Source organism: Amaranthus tricolor, chromosome 10 (assembly GCF_026212465.1).
Source record: "Amaranthus tricolor cultivar Red isolate AtriRed21 chromosome 10, ASM2621246v1, whole genome shotgun sequence".
Taxonomy (NCBI): domain Eukaryota; kingdom Viridiplantae; phylum Streptophyta; class Magnoliopsida; order Caryophyllales; family Amaranthaceae; genus Amaranthus; species Amaranthus tricolor.
Window position 1 is genome coordinate 2,812,116 of NC_080056.1, and position 23,447 is coordinate 2,835,562.

General features: G+C 31.2%; 3 protein-coding genes across 3 annotated transcripts; 2 read left to right on the forward strand and 1 right to left on the reverse strand.

Annotated features, from left to right (window-relative positions):
- Positions 1 to 292: 292 nt before the first annotated feature.
- Positions 293 to 5,999, forward strand: LOC130825871 (delta(12)-fatty-acid desaturase FAD2). Its single transcript, XM_057691319.1, has 2 exons — positions 293 to 466; positions 4,547 to 5,999. Exon 2 carries the CDS (start codon positions 4,552 to 4,554, stop codon positions 5,698 to 5,700), a length of 1,149 nt encoding a protein of 382 aa, XP_057547302.1. The 5' UTR covers positions 293 to 466; positions 4,547 to 4,551; the 3' UTR covers positions 5,701 to 5,999.
- Positions 6,000 to 11,717: 5,718 nt separating this feature from the next.
- Positions 11,718 to 12,314, forward strand: LOC130825942 (VQ motif-containing protein 25-like). Its single transcript, XM_057691394.1, has one exon. The coding sequence runs from the start codon at positions 11,757 to 11,759 to the stop codon at positions 12,312 to 12,314; it is 558 nt and encodes a 185-aa protein (XP_057547377.1). The 5' UTR covers positions 11,718 to 11,756.
- Positions 12,315 to 20,605: 8,291 nt separating this feature from the next.
- LOC130825943 (RNA polymerase II C-terminal domain phosphatase-like 4) lies at positions 20,606 to 22,856 on the reverse strand. Its single transcript, XM_057691395.1, has 3 exons — positions 21,906 to 22,856; positions 21,414 to 21,508; positions 20,606 to 20,738 (listed from the first exon to the last, which is right to left on the reverse strand). The coding sequence occupies exons 1-3, from the start codon at positions 22,854 to 22,856 to the stop codon at positions 20,606 to 20,608; spliced, it is 1,179 nt and encodes a 392-aa protein (XP_057547378.1).
- Positions 22,857 to 23,447: the final 591 nt, after the last annotated feature.

Below are 23,447 nucleotides of genomic sequence, written 5' to 3' on the forward strand. Positions count from 1 at the left end.
ATTTATTTTAAAATATTAGTTATTAGCTTAAATATTTTCGGATTGATATACATTTAATTATACATATACATAAAAATATAAATACATACAATTAAATAAAATACTCCATAAAACTTTGATAATAACGGTGGAGATTGCATCGTTCATCTCAAATGACACAACCTTTAAATCACAGACATACACGTGTAAAGATAAAGTAAGCACTTGGAAGAACATGCAAGTGAATGGGACCCACAATTGCAGGAGGGAAATCACAGGTTAAATTGCGACTCCTCCTCCCCCTCCTTTTTTCAGGAAACACTTGAAATCCAGGCCGAATATAAACGGCCATATATTATTCCTCTTTCTTCTCCATTTTCAATTTCTTTATTTATTTTTCTGAGAAGAAATCTGGATTTCAACTACAGAGTTTGAGGTTCAACATAGAAATCTCCTCTTCTCTGTTTCTATCTTCATTTTCATTCAGGTACAATCTATATTTTTATATTTATTTTGCAGAAAAAATGATTTGTAATGTTTAAATTTTTATGTTGTTTTTTTTATTTCATTTCTTGATGGATTTTTTTCCGATTATGATTTTTTTTCCGATTTTATTTTTTGTTTATTTGTAATATTCGGTGCAATTTGTGTTGTTGAAATGAGTAATTTCTGCTTGATTGATTGAATGTGAGTAGAATGTAATTCATTTGAGATCCAGATCTAATTAGATCTTTCGTCATATGTATTGTTGCATTGTTGATACAGTACTGTTGTTTTTTCAAATACTGTGGAACAGTAATTTTGTACTAGTCAGTCAGCCAGAGTCACATCGTCTTGTCTGGTCCATTTTTTGTGCTATGAATGTTTGAAATTTTTTTATGTTTCCACACGAAAAGTAGGTAGAAAAGTAAAATAGGAACAACTTCGTTTGTGGACGGAGAAGAAAAAGAGAGGGCGTGAATATATGCTTTTTGGCCCTGATGCTGTAGATAATGAGTTTGGTATTTTTTTTTTTTGTGATTCACATGTTATAAATTTTATCTACTCATTAAAGTTTGTTGGTTAGATTAGAGGGAAATAGGGATAGTGCTCCCTCCATTTTGAAATACTTGCTGCACGCTTGACGATTCAAGCTTATTTTATTTTATTTAGTTAAGTGAGATCCGATTCTCTAATTGCCTATTTTCATAATCTACAATAAATCATATCAAACTTAAATTGCCTAATAAAGTGAAATGTTTCAAAGTATAATGGAGAAAGTACATGATAGGCGGAACAATATCTATGAATTTTTGAAGAATCAAATTCAGCTACCATCCTTCTGTGTTACTCCCTCTGTCACATGTTGTATAATATATATAGCCTTCAGCATTCTTTGCAAATAATGATAGTATTTCAAAAGCTTATCAAAAGTTTCTATGTACGTGCGTACTCTAAGAAGTTAAAGCTTTGGTTGATGCTAATTTTAGTGGAATCTCTGATTAGAGAACTGAAAAAAACATTAACTATCACTAAAAGTTGTGGATTAGTTTTAAGTGTGCTTCCTTCCACCTTACATAGTTACATAGACAGATATACTTCGTATGTTATTCTGGATTCTGATGTAGAATAGACTCAAAAGCCTAAAGTTATAGGGTGGTGAGTGAGCATTTATTTATACTTACTCATTTTGGTATTTATTGTCCTAGCTCTTGACTTCTTGCTACAAATTGGGAAGGGGTGGGCATTTTTTACCACACCTCACCTGATACTTTTGTTTGTTCATGACAACTAAATGTATATGTCCTCACTCCTCATGTTACTAGGCCTAATATTAGCTGTCGACTTGTTTGGGGCAATATCTGGTAGGATTATTGCAAATTGCTATGACTATGACACTCTAGCTAATACTATATTGTCCTGTAAACCGGCTACAGACATGTCTGACAATAAAATGTCATCGTTAACAGCAATTTACAATAAAATAACGGTGTTATATGACTGAGAAGATGAGTTTATTGCGTTTTTTCTTGGGTTAGTCATGAAAGGGAAGTATACTTCCTCCTATGGAACGAAGGAAGTAGTACTAAACCTTTTTGACTTCATGTTTAACCGTACAAAGCATGGTTGAAAAGATATAATTGGTCTCAATACATTAATAAAATATACTTTAAGTGATTTATCTTAAAATAGAAAACCACAGCAGGGCTGTCAACATTTTGTCCTCTTTAGCTAGTGGTCACATGGAGAGGATCACATTTTGGGTATATTTGTTTGATTTTTTTCTTTTCTTTCGGGTACCTTTTCCACCAAAGCTTCATAATACCCTTTATATTTTTATTTTTATTTTTCTTTTTCAATTAATAATAATAAAATATTATATTCTATAGAGTAAACAATCAAACAATCAACTACACGTCAATCACTACCCGTGCTCATGCAAATGCATAGCGACTAAAACGGAACGGAGGAAGTATTTCTTTAGTGTCTTAATAGCGTGAGTTGGAATTGTGGGAGCTCTGTAACCCAGCCTTGGGAACTCATTCGGTATTGGTACGTGTTCAAGTCTAACTTGACTTTGTTAGGGAAAGATAAGTGTGATATCTATATCATGAGTGTCAAAAAGTCAACAGGAGTATTTGAGGTAAAATAAAGTAAATAAAGTGGGTCAAAGATTCAACCTGGCTGCTTAAGGCAAAATAAAGAATCCTGTAACAAAGGTGGGGGAGAGTATTTACCTTTTGCGAGAGCAGTTGCATGTGAATTTAAGTCGTGTTTATTTGAGTTAATCCGAAATTGGTAGTGTTATTATTAAAAGTTGATGGAAATTGATTATGTAATGTGTGGAACATAGAACTACGGAAAGTAGATTGTCAATTTTTAATATGGATTATTTTTCTAAGTATGAATTAACTTGTAATGTTGTGCCTTCCTAGTGTATGTTGCTAGTGATATTACTTATGGGTTATTGTTACTTGTTCTACTAGATGGAGTAAATTTTAGGAGTATGGGTTATCCGTTAGTGTTACTTATTCTACTAGATGGAGTAAATTGTAGAAGAATTAAGAAGGTCACCTTTTTGCCCTAATAGTCAAAATTGATTTATATCTCACATTTTCACCTCGTTCATGTTTGGCCCATAATTTTCTTTTGTTTTTGTATAATCTATGGTTCATATTGATATACTTACTGGTTTAGACTGCTTGGTCGCATATGCTTGCAACCTGATTACGTGCTTCATTAATGTCTAATGATTTTTATGAAAGTGATGTCTTTTCATTAATTTATTTATTTTTGTGGGGTAGAGGTTTTTTTAATACTCCTATTACTACTGAAAATACTGTCTCTTTCATAAAGAATGAGGTGATATGTCAATTCCTTGTCGGAGGTATCTGCTTGGCTTTTGCTTCATTGATATCTTGATCACACGTATGCTGATACCTTGACTGAGATTGAAGATGCTAATGTAATTAAGATATTGTACTCTTGTATGGTTTTAATGCCGTGTCCATTCTGAATGGAGCCAAAAATTTATTATAGATCTTTGGTTTTGTATAAAGTTATTGATGATGTTTGCAATCTTAGGGATAATTGAAGACAATTTCTTTGAATAAAAAGAACAAGATTATATGCACTCTCCCTCCCAAACCCTTAGGCTAGAGCCATTTTGCATTGAAGTAGTGACATGTTGTATGATTAGTGTTGTTGTAAGTGTCCAACCACTTTAGCCATCATGAACTCTGTTTTTTATGTTCGTCACCTGTAAAGAAAAGGCTGGTATTTTCTTACAGTTGATGTACTCCATTTATTTATTTTAACAATGTCGTTAGTACCAAAATGAAAGGAAAAAAAAAGAGATAGTTGTATGTGGAATTTTTTATTTCATGACTGCTCAGTGAGAGGTTACTGTGCTTTATGCCTCAACAAATTAATGGCCATGTATCGTGGGGATTATGGCCAAATAGTTGTTGCCAGGTATTGCGGGGTTTATGCCTCAACAAAATAGTTGTGGCGAAGTATTGTTGGGATATGCCTCAACAACTAGTTGTAGCCAAGTACTGTGCTTTATGCCTCAACAAAGAAATTTGGTTTTTGTCCTTTTATTAATTTCTTTTGTAGGTGTCTGTAAGCCTAGGAGATGTATTTATGTACTATTTGTTTTTCGGTGTTATAGTCATACCTCTTAATAGTGCTTCTTTTCACCACAAGGACCAAATTTTCCCCAAGTAATGGCTTCTTATCTTGTTTTGTTTATTGTATTTGTATATATATTTTTTTTACCTGTTCCAATTTCTTTTGGCATTTAACTCCTTATATTGGAGGGTGGTTAGATACCAATCTGAATCCAAGTCGAGGAGTGGTAGTTTTGTTTCATGGGAATCAACCTGCCTGGGCCTTGCCTTCAACTGCAAGGGTTTTTGGATGGGGCCTCCCTCCGTTATACGTTGCCCAAAACCTAGCACAATACCTAGCACAATACGGAGCAATGAATTAAAAATTGGTCATTTGTGTCAAATGTCAATTGTGAAAATTTCTCGTTATAGTTTAGTTGTATTGATATTATTCGTTCTTCCTTTCTGTGCTGCAGGAACCATGGGTGCAGGGGGGCGTTCTATTCCTCCAACCGTGAGAAAGGAGAAAACTGAATCTCTCAACAGAGTACCTTTTGAGAAACCACCATTCACACTTGGGCAGCTCAAAAAAGCCATCCCACCTCATTGCTTTCGGCGCTCTGTGCTACGCTCTTTCTCTTATGTTGTTTATGATCTCACCATTGCCTTCATCCTTTATTACGCTGCCACTAACTACATCCATCTCCTCCCAAAGCCCTGCAACTACTTAGCCTGGTCCATCTATGGCTTTGTCCAAGGTTGTGTCCTGACTGGTGTTTGGGTAATAGCCCACGAATGTGGCCACCACGCCTTTAGTGACTACCAATGGCTTGATGACACTGTTGGCCTTGTTCTCCATTCATGCCTCCTTGTACCATATTTCTCTTGGAAATACAGCCATCGGCGTCATCATTCCAACACTGGTTCCATGGAGAAGGATGAAGTTTTTGTACCAAAAACAAAGGATGGCCTTGCGTGGTTTTCCAAGTACCTTAACAACCCACCTGGACGCATTCTCTCCCTCTTCGTCACGCTAACCCTCGGCTGGCCTTTGTATCTTCTCTTCAATGTCTCTGGTAGGAGATACGAACGGTTTGCCTGCCATTATGACCCTTCATCCCCAATCTACTCGGAGCGTGAGAAATTGCAAATTTACATTTCTGATATTGGGATTTTGAGTGTGGCATATGGACTTTACCGCCTTGCAGCTGCCAATGGGCTTGCTTGGGTTTTGCGTGTGTATGGGGTTCCATTGCTTGTTGTTAACGCTTTCCTCGTGCTCATCACCTTCCTTCAACATACACACCCTGCTCTTCCCCACTATGATTCATCTGAGTGGGATTGGTTGAGAGGGGCATTGGCTACTGTGGACCGAGATTACGGTATTTTGAACAAGGTATTCCACAACATTACCGACACACATGTGGCTCACCATCTTTTCTCCACCATGCCCCATTATCATGCAATGGAGGCAACGAAGGCAATTAAGCCGATTTTGGGTAAATATTATCGGTTTGACGAGACTCCAGTTTATATGGCAACATGGAGGGAAGCCAAAGAATGTATTTATGTGGAGGCAGATAATGATAGCCAGAACAAAGGTGTGCTCTGGTACAAAAACAAGCTTTAAATATGCGAATTTTGGTTTTATCTTTGCTAGGAAAAATCCTGGTTCTTATAGGGATTATCGAGCCATTGTCTTTGAAACCACCTTCTCCTCCCCGCCCTTCCCCTCCCTGTTAGAGTTTAGGTTGGTTGTGTTTCCGTCTTAGTATTATGTTGTATTTTGAGCTGAAAATTCTCGAACTACATTTCACTTTGTTGTTGGGCATTGTGGATGATTGAGAATTTTACCAGGCGAATTTAGGGGTTCATTAATCACTAATATTGTTGTTAGTGCAATAATATGGTTATCCTTTTGTTGCTGCATTTCTTGATAGATCCAAGTTTATGGGCATATACAATATAGTGATGTTTTAGACTGTTGTATCATAAGCTTTGTAACTTTGCCTACCACGAATTTCTTATTATTAGCTGATTGTATTTCCACATTAACTTTTTGGGACTTTAAATAGTTTCGGTAATTTTCATCATTCATACCTTTTGCTTTATACCAAAGCAGAAGTTGGCGCAGCAAATACCTTGCTTGGGCACTGCTAACAAGGGCCTAGGACCATAACTCCCAAGGAAAATCGTCCATTTGTATCTTTAGGGTGTTGTAAGTGGCTTTTAGGATGGTTTTGTGGTTGACCTTTTGCTTTTGGTTGGTCAAAAGCTTTAAAAAAACCGACTTTTAAGCTAAAATAAAAGAACTAATTTGGTTGTTTTTTTTTGGCAAAGTCTTTTTGTATACTTTTTCTCTAATAAATAACTAACAATTAATATTTAATTTTATTAAAAATCTCTTTATACGACCAATTTATTCAACTAGTTTAAAAGGCTAACAAAAAATCAATGCGCCTAATAAATTAATTAAAAAAGCTGACAACTAACAGTCATTTGCTAAATATTTATTGCATCTTTTCTATTTACTTTTGTGATCTTTTCTTTTCAGATTAATTTATTTATTGTTGGCTAAAAGCATTCTTTTTCATACTAAAAATTTAATTCTCGTTAATTATATAAAAATATTAAGTTTCTCCTCACCAACAAAAATGTTTTCTCGGTTCGAATAAAAAAGTTAAAAAAAGTGCATAAAGCCATTATCCTCAACTCTTAATAAATGTAACAAAAATTTGTCTCTATCATGTTTCAATCATTTCTTGAGAGTTGTTTATTTATAAGCTTTAAATTGAAAGGCAAATCTATAAAATGTATAAACCGACCCTGGAATTTGTTTATGGTTACACTTACGTATATGTCTCCTTCACCAACGACTTTAGGAAAGGAGAGTTATGGCAATGATTCTCATGGTTTGATCCAAATATTTTAGATTATATATGATCATAGTCAACCATTCTATGTCATATACTCATGTATTCCTATGCCAAACTATACCGACTAGAATTATAACTAGAAGCCAAATTAAGGAGAAAATAAATAATACTTTTTTGTTATTATAAGTCTGTTAGTGATTTTTTTCTTCACAGTATATCATTATCAGTAACAATCTCAAAGAAACAAAAGGTGTAACTGTCTAGTTTAGTTGTAGGATTCTTATTATTTGAATAAGAGTTCATAAATTAGAATCTGATCTATTATAGATTTTAGATGAGAGAAAATTTTATAATTAGAACAGTCAAATTGATACGTCGAACTCTGCCGAACTCTCTTTAGTCTAAACCTATATGCAATTATAATCATATACTTTCTTAAACTAATTTGATCTCTTCATTTGATCCAAATATAACCTCATCATGGGATCCAAATAGTTAATGTCTTTCTATTATACTACCTTGTTATATCCATATTTATATTTCATAATCATATCCACAAATTAATTTAATCTCATCATCTCATCTAAATATTTCTTGGAATACTTGTGTTAATTGGTCTTAAACTACCACAATTCTTTAAAAAAAAGTAACATATACCCCTTAATATCAATTACTTGTTCTTTCCTAGTTATTATGTTATCTACAAATAAAATTATTAAAAATTTTTGAAAACTTGAAAAGAAAAGGACGAAAACAATTTGAATTAGTGTAGTTGATAAGTGATTGTGGTGGCATTATAAAATGATAAAACAAGCAAATGTCAAATACTTTTAAATGAGTTTGATAAATTATGTTGTGCTGGTGGCATGTAGATTGAAAAGCAACATATATATTTAAAATTCACAAAATTATTAATTAAAAAGACCTTGACTTTATTAAATAATAAAAAAAATAGTCTCTAATTTTTACTTTCATGGGTATAACACGGCATGTTGATGCAAAATAGAGATGGAAGGTAATTCGAAGGTTTCAAACTACAAAATCTGTAATAGAAGCAAGCTCTCTATGAAACTAGGTTAGATAATGACATACTCCTACATTATATCATAAATGTACGGTTGATAGTACATTTTAAAAAACATTATTTATTCTTATTATTTCTTACTAAGTAAAACCAACTATCTAAAATGAATTCAGTATGTGTTGGGGCATATGACCCCTAATCCTAAGATCATGAAGAAAGTATATGAACATTTGGAGGCACCCTGCAGGAAGATAAAGAAACATAAAATAGCTTCAGGATGGTTAATCCTGCAGAGCGATAGAAGAACATAAGTACTTGCAGGATGGTTAATCTTGCAGAATGATAGAGGAACATAAGTACCTGCAGGATGGTTAATCTTGCAGAATAATAGAGGAATATAAGTACCTGCAGGACGGTTGATCATGCAGCATGATAGCAGCGAATATAATGACATGGTATAAGATAACTGCATCCGTACTCAGAAAAAGCTGTCAACACTCGTATAAGGCAAGACACCGCACCTACCTCGTACCCTACCTAGGAAATTGTACTAAAAGACAGAGAGTGGAGACCATGATACAAAGATCAACAAATCACCAAATGCCACGTAGTCCTACGAGATATTCTACTTCTCTCTCCACAGATCCCCAAAAGATTCCATTCAAGGTAAAAGCCAAAACGGCCATTAGAGTTTTGGAATCCTCTCTTAAAACTCACCAGTCACCACTATAAATACACGATGCCTTGCATCACCAAGAGTAACGTATCATTTTACACTAAAACCCATACAAAATATTCCCTTGAGCTTTAATAGCAATCTTCTTAAAACCTTGCTGACTTAATCATCGAAGGAGGACCCCTCTCCGACCCTCGTTTGTTATCTTGTGCAGGAGAACATAGTGAAACAGCCCAGAAAGCGACTTAAGCCTCCCCAATGGTTCATATCTACTGTGAACCTTAAAAGACATTCTCATTGCAACAGTTGAGAGTGTTGATTGTTCTCTCAACATCCGGAACAGAACCCCTTCCAAGCTCAAAAGATAATTAAAACGAAATACAACTAATCGTAAACCAAATATGTTATTAGCATATTTACTTTCAACTACTCTTGTGAAAGCGTGAAACGATCTCAAAACAAGGAGCTCATATTTTTATAACTCATATTAATTAGGCTGGCTGAAATGTGGATGCGGTACTGATCCTCCTCATACCAGACCCTGCATATTCTTTAAATGATGGGTGATTGAAATTCAAACATATGACCTCTTGTCACACTAATTCCTGATATCATGTCAAGAATTTAACCGAATCAAAAATTTAAAGTGATGATATATTATTATATACTCTAAACATAATTATATATTGAAAATCATCTCACGTAAATAAATACATCTTGTCAAATAGATAAAAGAAAGTTTCATTTTAATTGGTACCTATCCAAAACCTATTTTTGTTATACGTAAGTTGTTATTTAGTACTATTTTGTTTGCTTATAATATTAATTGAATATCATAGAAATTTAAAATTGTAATAAAAATTAGTTCGGGAAACTATCAAGTTTAATTAATTTCTATAACATTTAACGTAGAAAATAGCACCTAAAGAAATTAAAAGTTCCATTAGAAATTTACTTTCCAAGTCACCAAGCTAATTCAAACTTCATTTATTTGGATTAAAATCTTTGAATTCATACTTCATTAGACAATTCTATCCATTATATTCCTGATTTTATGAGCATGTAGTATTTTTAAATAGGATCTTGCTAATGAACTTGCTAATTAGAATATAAATTAAGTTCAATACATTATTAGAAAATATTTTTTCAATTTTTAATCATATAAAAGTTGTTTTTATTACGTAACATATGGTTATAAATTTGAAAATTAACATAACACAATAAAATATATTTTTCTTATTATATTTTAAAATACATTATTGTTTTCGCTATCAAGACTTTCATTAACTTTTGCCTTTAAATTTGGTGATATTCCAATTCCTAATTTGGGTTAATTATAGAAGCGTAGAAGTAGCTAGAGAAATTGTCAAAATTGTCTTTTAGCTTTATTTGGTTCGAAATCTTTTATTTATAGATGGGTTTAATTAGACCCGTCAAAAGATTGATGGATCGGATTTCGATTAAAATGGTTTATTTTTTATGGGTTATTTTCGGGTCGGGTCGGATTATGTCGTGTTCGAGAGGAGTAGTTTGAGTCAATCTAACACGTAATTGACCTTTTCAATTTATATTCAATTATTTTATTTTGTAGTGAATTTCGACTAAAAATAATAACGTGGAATTACATATGATATTTACTTTGGATGTGATAAATGTTGTTTTGAGTGAATGTACACACTAGTTATACTGCACCTATTATTTTTATGATAGGCAGAGCTACCTTACCGTTACTACACCTCAGTCCACCCAACTCGATCCGTAGCTCCCAATTGGTTTATTGGGAAACTTAGCTTAGCTCGATCGTATATCACCTAGCTAGATTCTTTAACATTGAGATTGACATTTATTTCGGATGTAAAAAATGTTGTTTTGAGTGAATATATACATTAGTTACATTTTACCTATTATTATGAAAATATGCAGAGATATCTTATCGTGAAGATCAATCATGACCCACCTTCAAAATATACTGAAAGTGTACTTTACATGGTGTATTTGGCCTACAAAGTATCTTAACACAAATTCTATGTTATAATTAAGTCAAATTATATATCGTTAACGTAAAATAAAATTAATCGTCAAATACTTAAATATTAATTTTTGTAGTTTTAGACTCCCTCACCAAAAATCTTTGTAAGATACTTGTATAAAAAATCTAAACCCCTTCCATCTAAATTTAGATTCGTCTTTACTCATTGATGTTGTGATAGAGAAGATATTATGATAAGTTTTCAAACACAATTATAATTATAATTAATACTATAATCATACACTATAATAATATTAACTCAAATTCATATAACCTCTAAAGAAAACCTTAACATTTACTTTCATACAAAATGTTAAAATTTATTTTCGTAAGAAACTGTCTCTCAATAAGACGAATTTTAAAATAAAAGTCTATATGTTAATAATTTGTAATAGTTGGGCTATTTAGCCTATATATAAAGTGTATTTCATGATGAGACCATCTCATAAAAAAATATGTGAAAAGTTAAAAGTTAATAATAATAATAATAATAATAATAATAATAATAATAATATGGTTGTTATTCAAAGTTTGTGTATTTTCAATTTGTTTAACTAAGCATCATATTCTTAATAATATCATAGAAGTTTCACATAAACTCAAGTAACCTCCAAATTCATAAAATCACATTTTAAAATCATATACAATACAATTTGGTTAACCATTAACCTATAAAATAATATTCACTCACAACAAATTGTATTAATCTATATTATATATCTTAATCACATACACTTACACATTAATAAACTATATACTAATATTCATTTAAATATTACTCATATAATCTTGTAGGACCACCCAATAGTCTATAGTAAATTATCAAAAACTTTGAATGTTGTCCCACTACATACTACAAGTATCCCTCTACTATTTCTTCTCAAGATCCATTTTTCTCTCAATCCTTCCTACCACTCTTAAAGGGATAGCCTGTTTTTTCTATTTTTTTTTTTAAAATTCTTTTTTTTATAATATACCCAAAATTTTCCCATAAATACTCAAGATTCAAGAAACAAAACAAAAAGTTTCCAAAACCCTTATTTCTCTTGCTTCTTCCACTTTCTCTCTCTATCTCTAGAAAATGACTCATTTGTTCAACAGACAAAGTACAATGATAAACCCAACAACATCCTTAAGCATGCATAAAGATTCACGTGTGATCTCCAAAACCCAGCAGCCAAAGATCCGAATAATTCATATTTTTGCGCCGGAAATTATAAAAACCGACGTCGCGAATTTCCGGGAGCTTGTTCAACGGTTAACCGGAAATTCTTCATCGGAGAAAGACGCCGGAAGGAAGCGGAGAATCAAGGGGAAGGGTAAAATGGTCAAAGAGACGACGGAGATGATGGCGGCGGATGATGGTTGTAGGGCTGGGATTGGGTGTGATAAGCTTATGGTGAACCCTAAGTTGGAATGTATGATGGGGAGTGGATCATATTCATCACCATCATCATCATCTGATCATCATCAACAACATGATGGAGGATGGAGATCAACGGCTGGTGATCATAATATATCATCTGGTGGGTTTCTTAATGGGTTTAATGATTTAGATAATTATAGTTTTGACTTTAATAGTATGTTTCATAATTTGGGGAATAATGATGGATCTACTCAACCTTTATTTTCAGGGTAAATTAAAAAAAAAAATAAAAAATGAGCGAAATATAGTGAGAGTAATTTTAATTAATGATGATGTTATGATTAACTTTTAATTTTAAATGATTGGTTTGATTGTTTTGATTAAGGGATGTTTTTGGGTTAGATGAAATTATATTTAAGTTCTTGAAAAATATATATTTTTTATGAATTATTTTTCAATGAAAAATTTTGGTTTGATGCAAAATATTATAAGAAATAATATAATTGATGGGTAATTGAGAATTAATACTTCTTTTATTAAAGAAAATGTGTTTGAAGTGATTAAAAACATATAAATTATTCCTTTTAATTCTCTTGTTAATCAAATAACCCGAAAAATCTTTTCATCAAATTATGTCCCTAATATCAATGGATTAATTTAAGTTAATTTAATGGTTTTTTTTTTATTTTTTTTTTATTTTTTTATTTTTTAGAAGATGGGATTGAGTGAAATATGATCAAGATTGTTAATTGGTGAGGAATTTAGGAGCTTGATATTATTTTTATCTAATTTAAATCCAACAAATTATATTGTAAATGATGTAAGTTACATATGATTTGATATGAACATTTATATGAAAATTGTATGCATTGACCTTTAACTCTTAACCTTATGTTTGAGCATCACATGTCTAAGCCATGTTTGGATGGAATCACATGCAATAGAATATGTGTATACGTACATTTAATGTTATTCTCAATAATTGATCAAATTTTTGGTACTTTTAATTTATAGCCAAATAGGTTTGTGATAATTATTTGTGTTTGATGTATAGAAGCAATCCATGATGAATTCTTCATATACAACACAAATTTGCAACCATGTGTTTGTTGAATATTAAGGGTTTGACTATTGTGGTTAGTTGGTAGGAAAACAATTCATGGGTATCTTATACGCCAACATCATTCTAAATGGTATTACAACTTACATTAAGTTATTTATAAATTTTTGTGAGAGACGATTTCTTTAAGAGACTATCTCAAATTAGGTCGGTCTATAAAGGAAAATGTAGAGTAAGAGTGGGCATTAAATTTTAATGAACTGGTCGGGTCTGAGAGACATTTCTCAGAGAGACGGTTTCTAATCGGCTAATTAATTTGGGTGTAACAGAAATTCGATTTTCATTAGTTAAAGCAATACTTTTAAGTTTTAAGTATATTTCAGTGGTGATCTTTCTACCCCTTATACTAGATTAAATCCTTAGAAGTGTTTTTTGTCATTATCCTTTATTAATCTAGCCCATTTACATATAGGAGAAATCAGGTTGGGAAAAAAAAACCCTAATTACTATGGGTGAGCCATATTGCCCTAATGTCAATAATAAAGTGGTGGGGCTTGAGGATCGCAATATTATCCTTTTTAATTGTTATGCACTTGTATGAAATATTAGAAATATCAAATATCTTTTTAAAATTGTTCAACAATAAGAGAATTTATAGGCTCAAGCCTTTCTAAGTTATGATTTGAGTTGTTAATAAATCAAAAATTTTATTAACATATGGAATTGTGTACCATAGCATAAAAGAATATATAACAACTAATTTAATTCAACATATATATAGAGATAAGTACTCAACTGAGCTTGTGTATGTAATATATATAGTAATCTAAATTTGAGCATCACATGCATGTCTAGCTATGTTTTGGATGGTGTCACACACAACTGAATATGTGCAAGTACACTTCTTTTTCAATAATTCAACAAATTTTGGGTGTTTATATGGCCAAATTGATTTAACATAAATCTTTTTTATTTTTTATTTTTTTTTTTTATGATGTTGATGAGAAGTTTACGATGAATCCTTCATATACAATACAATCAGCCATTTGTCTGTTGAATAATAAGAGTTTGATTAGTATGATAATTAACCCATAAAAAAATACTAGTTTTTTTTAATTTTGCTGTTAATTGAAAATTAAAAATAAATTCTTTTTTTGTGTATTGGGCAGCAAAAACAAAGGGATAAATGGAGTAGTATATTGATTGTGGTCTAGTATGAACCAAATTATTTGGTACTTATTTCAAGTAATTAGACTAATTAGCATATTGATTTTTTAATTTTCACATTACTTTTTCATTATTATATGCAATATATTCCGTTCATAGAAAACTATGACTAGGATCTGGAGAGGAAAAAAAGACGACAACTCATACCCATAGAGAAGAGTGCGGTCAAAAAGTCCCTCGGAATTTCCACATTACTTATTTATAAAAAAAATTTTCAATTTTCATCGATCCAATATAGGTATCGTTATGCACTACAACAAATTTAACTTTTTGCGACTTTAGATTTAGTGACATTAAAAAATGCCATTAATTTATATTTTTAGAGTAATAATTATTGGTTTTTATTTTAAGTTAACATTTGTGAAAAATGTTACTAGATCTTATGTCGCAAAAAGTTTTAGTGTGATTTTTTTATTATGATGCTAAAGGGTTTAATAAATGTCACTAAATACTAAAATAGCGAATTTAAATTAAATATCGCTAAATATATCTCATTAAAAGCAAATTATATTATAGTAATGTATTATTGAAAGATCACAAGTTTGACTCTTGGATGAACCTTTTCTGTAAATTACGATAACTTTGCCTCAATACATCAGCGAACATTCACTTTGCGGAGATGCTTTGTATACCAAATTGTCTTCTTTTTTTTTCTCCGATCAAAATAAATTATAAAATAATGAAAAAGAAAAGTTGAGAGAAAAAAGAGGAGGAGACATAATGGCAATGGAGTTCCATTCCCTCTAAATGCTAACAACTCTCACTTATTTAAGGACTACAAATGTGTGATGAAGAGAATGTATACCCGGCCCCTTCTCCTCTTACTTTCTATAATTGGATTCTTTTCTATTTTTAATTTGATTTGATAATGTTAAAGCAAGTACCAATAATCTTAATGATGACGTTAACTTTAAACATATAATCGAACATGTTTTGTTTTGTATTTTAGAGAGAGTCGATAAAGATGTGTCGAATATGGGTGGTTTAAGGTTTGGAACGGTTGATGAGAGTTGCTTGATCAAAGCAACAAATAAAGAAGCAGAATAGTGAGTGGCTCGACCAACCGCTCGATCGAGTGAAGTATTGCTCGACCGGTCGAGCGGTGTTGGCTCGGTCGAGCAAGGTGTGCAGAACAAGTCAGTAGCTTCTCTGGATGCTTGCTCGACCGAGCGAGGTGGTGACTCGGGTCGAGCGGAAGTTCAGCAGACTACATTGGATCCTTTTTTGGTCAGAATGTGAATTGACTATACAATAATGTGGTGCATTACTTCTATTGTTTATTGTAATGTTTATTGTCATAGTTAATTAGATGTTAATTGAGATGTTACATGTATGTTTATGGTGATTTATGAGAGAATACTAAGAGTGATGAATATCTTGGCTATAAATAGGATTCATCACTCATAGTAACATTCACCAAAAAAACACACATATTGTTGAGAGGGCTATTGCATTGTTAGAAACTTGAGAGTGTTCTTACTTTGTTTTAGTATTTGTGATCTTGAGAGATTGTTCTCAAGATAAGGGTGGTTTATTATACTTGTAATTATTGAATTCATTATAATAAACTATATTTGAGGTAGAGGTATTCAAGATACCTCATAAACACTTGTGTTCATTTTGCATTATATTTTTCATTTGTTTTTCTTTGTTAAACCTCTTTAAGGCTTGCGCTTTCAGATAATATATTTTAAATATATTTTTCTTAGACTATATAATTGCTACACTTGCAAATGATACAATTATTAAGAACTGTTGGTTAAGACATTAAAATTATATTTTTCTTAGAAATATTTTTTATTTAAAATAAAAAATTACTTTTCGTTTATTCTTCTATTCGCAACATCTTCATTTTCCTTTACATTATTTCATTAAATAATAGTTCTCAGAAAATTATATTACCACTCCTAGCAATTAAATTAATTTTATATTAAAAGAAATTTATTTTCATTTATAATAAAAGAAAAAGCAATTGTGTATTATAATGAGGTTGTTTAATTGACTATTTTTTCTCGACATATATTAGTCATTTTTATTTTATGGAAATATATATAGTAATAATTTTAAATATACAATATTCCAAGTAGCTACTAAGTAACATGGGTTGATTATCAGAATGTGGGGGCCATTATCATCTAACTCTCCGACATGTCTGGATATACTCACTCATAAAACCTGTTTAGATTTTCTAAAACGAGAAAAAAAAAATTAATTTGAAAAGATATAGAAATTTCTTTATTTGGCCTCTATTTGTCTACTACTCAAATCATTATGCGACATAAGATCATCATTATTTGCATAGTCTTGACACTTAATTTGACGTGCATTCCATCCTAAAGATTCCAAATTCCAGGTAAAAAATTAAAAATATATTAATATGTCATTTCAGATTATAATAGAGTATTTTTTAAAAAAATTAATAATGCAAAATAAATAAAATAAACAAATATATAAGTAAATTCCAAACTCTTATCCCTGAATAATTAGGTGCCATATTACTAATGGGTAATTGGCAAATTAAAACTGTTAATTTTCTACCCAATTCATTAATACCTCTAGAGGTTAGTGATGATTTATAGCAATTTTAGTTCAATTTGTAGGGATACTTTAATTATTTTGGTTCAATGCATATATATATAGGATAACTAAAATAAAAGACGCTAATATTCTCTTCTATCATAAAAATACTTTATGTCACTTTTTTATTTAATTTTTTTCTCAAAACAATTAATACATTGACTTATACATTGCTAGCAAAATAATTTTCTTAATTAACTTCGCAAGTAATTTAGAAAAAAATTATAATCACCATAATAAAAAAAAATATTTCTTTTTTTTTTCAAAATTAAAGTCACTGGTTTATACTTATTTTGATTATGAAGTAATTAATTGATGATGGGGAAATACATTGAAGTATTTTTTTTACCACAAAAAGTAATACTTGCAGAGTATTGTTTTGCTGTTTTAACTATTTAGACGATACTTATTGGCTTGTAATGATGTTAACTTTGACTTTGCGTTTGATTCTGTCTGGTCTCCCGGCCCCTCCTCTCTCTGTCTAAAAAGAGTACGATAAATTTTTTTGCTGTAATGATATATCCTAATTTTACTCCGTCTTTATTTATATTATAATATGGTGCTTATCTAAAATAAATTAATAAACATTGGCAAACAAATACATATATATGCATCAAGTAAATTATGAGTGTATTTAAAAAAGTATTAATGCAAATAAAAAAAGCTACTCCTTTCTCTCGTTGTTTGACAAAATTAAAGATACAAGAATGTTTGTTGACGAAAGAATCACGTTGGGCTTTCATTTTCTGACTAATTTGTTAAATGCAAACTCACATAAATTGAATGCAACTCAAATCATCCTTATCTTCACATCACTTTCAACTCATTCACTCGGTATTCGGTAAGCTAGCGTCACATATCAAAACAATTTGTTACGTTTCAACAATAAGGTATACTTCTTTCGTTTATATTTGTGTATTGAATTTGTATATTTTATTTTTATTTTTTTAATTATGTTACATTTTTTTGCTACTTTTGATTATCTAACCATTTTATATATTTTACATACATATAATTTGATCAATATCGGAGAAAGAAAAGATAATATGTCACATTGTAAACTTGAGGAGTAACTCCTATTGCTACCAATCGGTTGTAGAAGTAAATTTACTTTAATCATTTGATAAATTCTAATTTGACATTTGAGCCTTTGTAATTAGACATTTAATTTTATCACTGGTTAATGAGTCTTTAATTGGATGTGCATTATTCCTAATAGGTTTATAACCCTTATGGTGGGATAAAAACTCTAACGACACACAATTGTCATTACCCACATGTGAATCATCCCACTTTAATGACAGAGAAGAGGATATGCTACGTTATAAATTGAGGAGTAATCTACTACCATTTAATTGAAGTAGTGAACTTCCTTTGTGCAATTGTGCTTGTAAGTGGGTTACTTCTTCTTCTCATTGTTTTGGGTGTCCAGACTTATTTTTTAAATTCTAACAAGCATTGAACTGCACGTGTGAGCTTGGTTAATCCATTTAGGATTCATTTAAAAACTTTAAAGATTTCATGTCTAGATAAAAAAAAATTGCAAAGATTCTTAGCAGTTTTATGTTGTAATACCAAAAAAATAAAGTTTTCCATTTCTAACATAGCTATATTTCACTAAGAATTTTCCACCAAATTAAAAGAGTAATCATTTATATTTTCAATTAAAAATTATTTCAAAAATATATTTTTTTCTCAAAGAAAACATCTTTTTTTTTTCTTTATCAAGAGGGGTTCAAGACAATGTTAAGCAACTCCTATCGATTAATTAATATACAAAACGTTCATTTCATTGCTATGTCCATCTTGTGCCACAAACTTTAATTGATAAAATAAGGTAGGGTCAAACCTTAATATTATTATACCATTACAATTTACAAATCACAAATTATTATATAAGATAGTCACTTTGTGAGACGGACTTTACACATGCATTAAACATCATCATAAACCTAATATCCTCATCGAATACAGGGGCTAGGTGAGGGAAGGTGACAGACAATATAATACGTACACATAGGTTAATTAAACAACCCAAATTATATAAAGTATGAGTATATGAGCTTTTTGTTTTGAAGCCGTCATCAAGATATGATTTCTCAAGAGTAGTTGTATACAAATATAAAAATATGATAAACTAGAAAAAAAACAAATCCAAAAGCCTAACATATAGCATTTGAACTATATATTTTATAAAATTAACAAATTGTCAATAGGACGATGCAAGTGTCTTATGGTATTGAGACATCCCTAAAAATACTAATTAAATCGACGTCCAGTATGATTTAATTTATCATGGAGCTAGAAAATATAGTCTTATTATAAATATTAGTAAAGTTTTTAAAAGTCAACTCCCAATAACTAAAAGTCAACTGGTATTAAAATTGTCGTTTATAGTAGAAAGTTATGTGGCAACCAACTACTCAAACATGAGCTGTTAATTTTCTAATTAATATTATAGTTTCGTTTTCACCAAAATTCAAATTCAATATGTCCATTCCACTGTTTAAAAGACAATACTTAGCAAAATGAAAAATGATGTTAAGTATTGAAATTATTTACATGGTGGACTGAATTTGGGGAGGAATTCTTCAATGTGATATGAAGATGTAAATCACCATTTAAATCCACGTAATGTATTAACCAAACAATCTCCAAACACAATCAAACAGTGACTTATCTTCACACAAACAGAACAAAAGTAACCGGATAGTTCTTGAATTGAAAGACTAGGAGTTTTAATCCTTCAAGGCCAATAATTCCCTAATTACAACCAAGGACTACTCTCAGTTGCAAAAGGTAATGATCTTGCACTACTCAGGATCGTTGAATGTTCATACACACTCAAGGAGATACAAAAGAATAAAATCCAATGAATTTGATTTTCTGAAATTTCAAAGTTGTTTATTACAAAGCTAAGGACATCTATATATAGACGGAGGGACGAGGGAAAATACAATGAGGATGCTAATGACACGACAAACTAACTATAACGGTCATAAGAGAACACGTGCAAAACATGTGCACATTAAAAACGTGAAAAACAAGCTAAGTACATAACTCTGAAATCCTGACAGAAGGCTGCTGACCAGGCGACCTTCCACTCACTTTCTTATGCTCTTCCAAAGGTTGATAATGGTCACTAAGAGTCCGTACAGCAAGCTCCTAGTATAGAGATTCCATTTCTACCCTTGGTGGTCCCATAGGACAAGAGATACGATCTGGACATGACTCACAAGGTCTGCTGGTCAGAAGATGCATTCCACTCTGTTCTGTTTTGTTCTGAAACAGTTGCTGACTGAGCTACCTTCATCCATTCTTCTTGGGTTCTTCCAATGGCTGGTAATAGTATCCTGGAATCATGGTAGGTAGATCCAAGTGTAAAGATTTCATTTCTATCCTTAGAATACTCCAAGGAGTCAAAGCTTGCTCTAGCACAGGTCATCAAGGTCTGCTGGTCAGCAGTTTCAACCCAACATTGATGTGTAGTTGCTGTTGAGTGGGTGACCTTAAGCTCCGCTTCTTGGGGTCTTCTAATGTTTGAAAGAAGGCCTCTTGGACCATGGTAGAAAGGTCCATGTGTAGAGATTCCATTATTACCTTCTATGCTTCCCAAGGTGTTCATGCTTGATCTGATAAGGGTGTGCAAGGTCAGCTGGTCGCCATTATTGAACAGACTCTGTTGTGCTGTAGCTTTGAGTTATGTTTCTTCCTCTTCTGTTGTTGGATCTGCTTCATTGCTTGAATATGACTCATTGCCTTGCTTTGCATCCTTGCTTCTTGTACTAGTTATCCTTGAACCATCCCAATATGGTTCACATGGATCATAATCACTTGAAATCAATTATATTGTTTTGTTATTTACAGGTTAGCTTTATTGTTTTTCAAAACTATATGGTAGTAGAAGAATTAACTCACCCAATATATATGCATGTTTACAATCTATTATTTTATCGATGTTGAAATTTTTTCATAAATGTAAAGTATTTCCAACAAATACAATCAAATTAAACCATAATTCCTTTAGATTAAAATGATATCTACTTCAACAAAGACAAAATTTGATTCAACAAGGGTTGTCCGCCACTCATTGAGTGGATATACTTTCACAATTAAAGTCGGGTACATAGAGTGATAAAGATGTAAACCAAAAATTTTCTATGAGACGATCTCATCATAAATTGTAAAATGCACCTCATATATAGATTGAATAACTCAACTAATTCAAATTATAAACGTATGGGCTTCGTATTTCAAAACGGTTTTACGGAGAGACGATCTCTTACAACAATATCTAGTTATTAAATTGTCATTTAAACAATAGCTTTGCGTTACACTTTTAGGGTATTTTTGGCAATTGACTTTTTATATTAACTTTTTGGTTGTCATTTGACTTCTTAATTGATTAAAACCAAAAAGTCCTCATAATACTCCTAGGTTTTTTTTTTATGACTTTTGGATTACTTTTTCCTCCAATAGCAATCAACAACCAATAATTAACAACCAACAAAAAATATATATTTCTTAGTAAACATTTCAATACAATTGGCTTAAACAACTTGATTTTACCAAACATTTCATGAATAACAGTTGGTTTAAACAGCTACATTAAACAATTTTCTTAAATAGAAATTTTCAAGATTTAAACCTGTAATTATGTAGACATTTACACACTTACAAGATTAAAAATATTCTAAAACAAAAATAGTATTTAAATTTTAGAGAGTTAGTATTTAAGAAGAGTTAGTATTTGAATTTCATATAAAAAAATATTCTAAAATAAAAATAGAGATAAAAAAACGTATGGTTGACCAAAATTTTTTTAAAAAATATCCGAAATCCGGATATCTAGTTTAATTTGGGTGGGAACTGAATCACATTTTAGATGTCCGAAAAATCGAATATCCGAATTTTCGAATCCGAGTCGACCAGGTATTCGGTTTTAAATACCGCTACTATGAACGGAGTTACCTTAGCTAATCATCAATTTGTTATATTACATTGATAGACTTCACTTTACGAACAGGAAAATCATTCTCTAACAGTCTTTGCCAAAAATAGAAAGCAGTTTTAACCCATTTAGCATTCACTAAAAACTTCCCTTCTTGTAACGCCCAAAGAGACTCTTTAGTTCCACAATGCAATGAAATTACATGAGTAATATCACAATCTAGCTTATTAATCGTACAAGTAGCCCCCATTTCTTTTGCCATCTCCCATACACCATAATTCATTCGAACTAATTTAGTACTTTCTTGTGTATCAAATAATATTTTACATCCGTTGAGTACTTTCTTTCTCACCTTTTTCAGTACGTAACGTACATCTTTATCAACCTCATTTAACCCATTTCCGAAAAATTCACTATGAACCGTCTTTAAAACACGTAAACTACATGCAAGCGATCCATCAGACTCATCTTCGTCTTTTTTCATATGACAAAGAGACTTTCTATTTTTAAACCCGAATTTACGACAGCTCGAATCGAAATAATAGTACCTATCAATCTCAATAACATTACCCATATGTTTTTCCCAAACTTCCTTAGTATCATCAAGTACCAAAATAAATTCTTCAGATATATTAAGAACATCCAACGTTTTTTGATGTAATTGGGTACAATTTTCTCTAGAAAATATTCTTGTTTGAAAGTAAATATTTTTAGGGTCAAGAAATTGAGCCATTTCTAGGGCATAATTGCGAGTACCCTTAGTCCAAATACATAACTCAAACATCTTACTTGCTTCTTCCAAAAACATATGAACAAAAGGTCTCAATTTAGTCATAGATATTGAATTTTTCAACATAAACAGATCTGAATCCGAAAATTTTTGACTTCTAATGTATTCTTCTTCAGAAGTTAAATTTTCTATTCGGGTAGTATTAAGCAATGTATGATCTAAATCAAGAACTAGGTATAATTTTTGAGTAGGGTTTATTGAAGAATTCATGATAACTTCTTGATCAAGTAACTTAGACGTGGGTTTAGGGTTAGATTGGAGAGTGAGATGATGATCACGAGATTCAAAAGTGGTATCCTTAATCTTTTGTTATTTACCCGATATTTTGTACGATGATCATATTATAATCTATCATTGAAAATGAGGGGTTTAAAAATTGAGCGATTACGAAGTAGATTTAGTGAAATATTGAAATTAATAATTAGGTTGAGTGAAAATTAAGATTTTACCTTGAGAAAGCCGAAAGCTATAATTGCATTAAATGAGAAATGAGACAAGAAATTCAATTTGTAATTTTTGAAGATTGGATTTGGAAACTGGAGGCGGTGTAATATTAGGGTTTGATTTTGATTAGGCCACTAACAAAAGTCCCTATGTTCACGGCTTCACGATATAAATAGTTTAAATACCGTTTGAATAAGGATACAATACTGAAATGGGCCGGGTAGTTGTTATTTTAGTTTTTTAACTATTTAATTTTTGAATTTTGAAAATAAATATATTGTAGAGAATTAAATTCTTGTTTGGATTTAAATTATAATGAATTTCGAAGGAAAATTGTTTCTGGATGAATTGTATTGG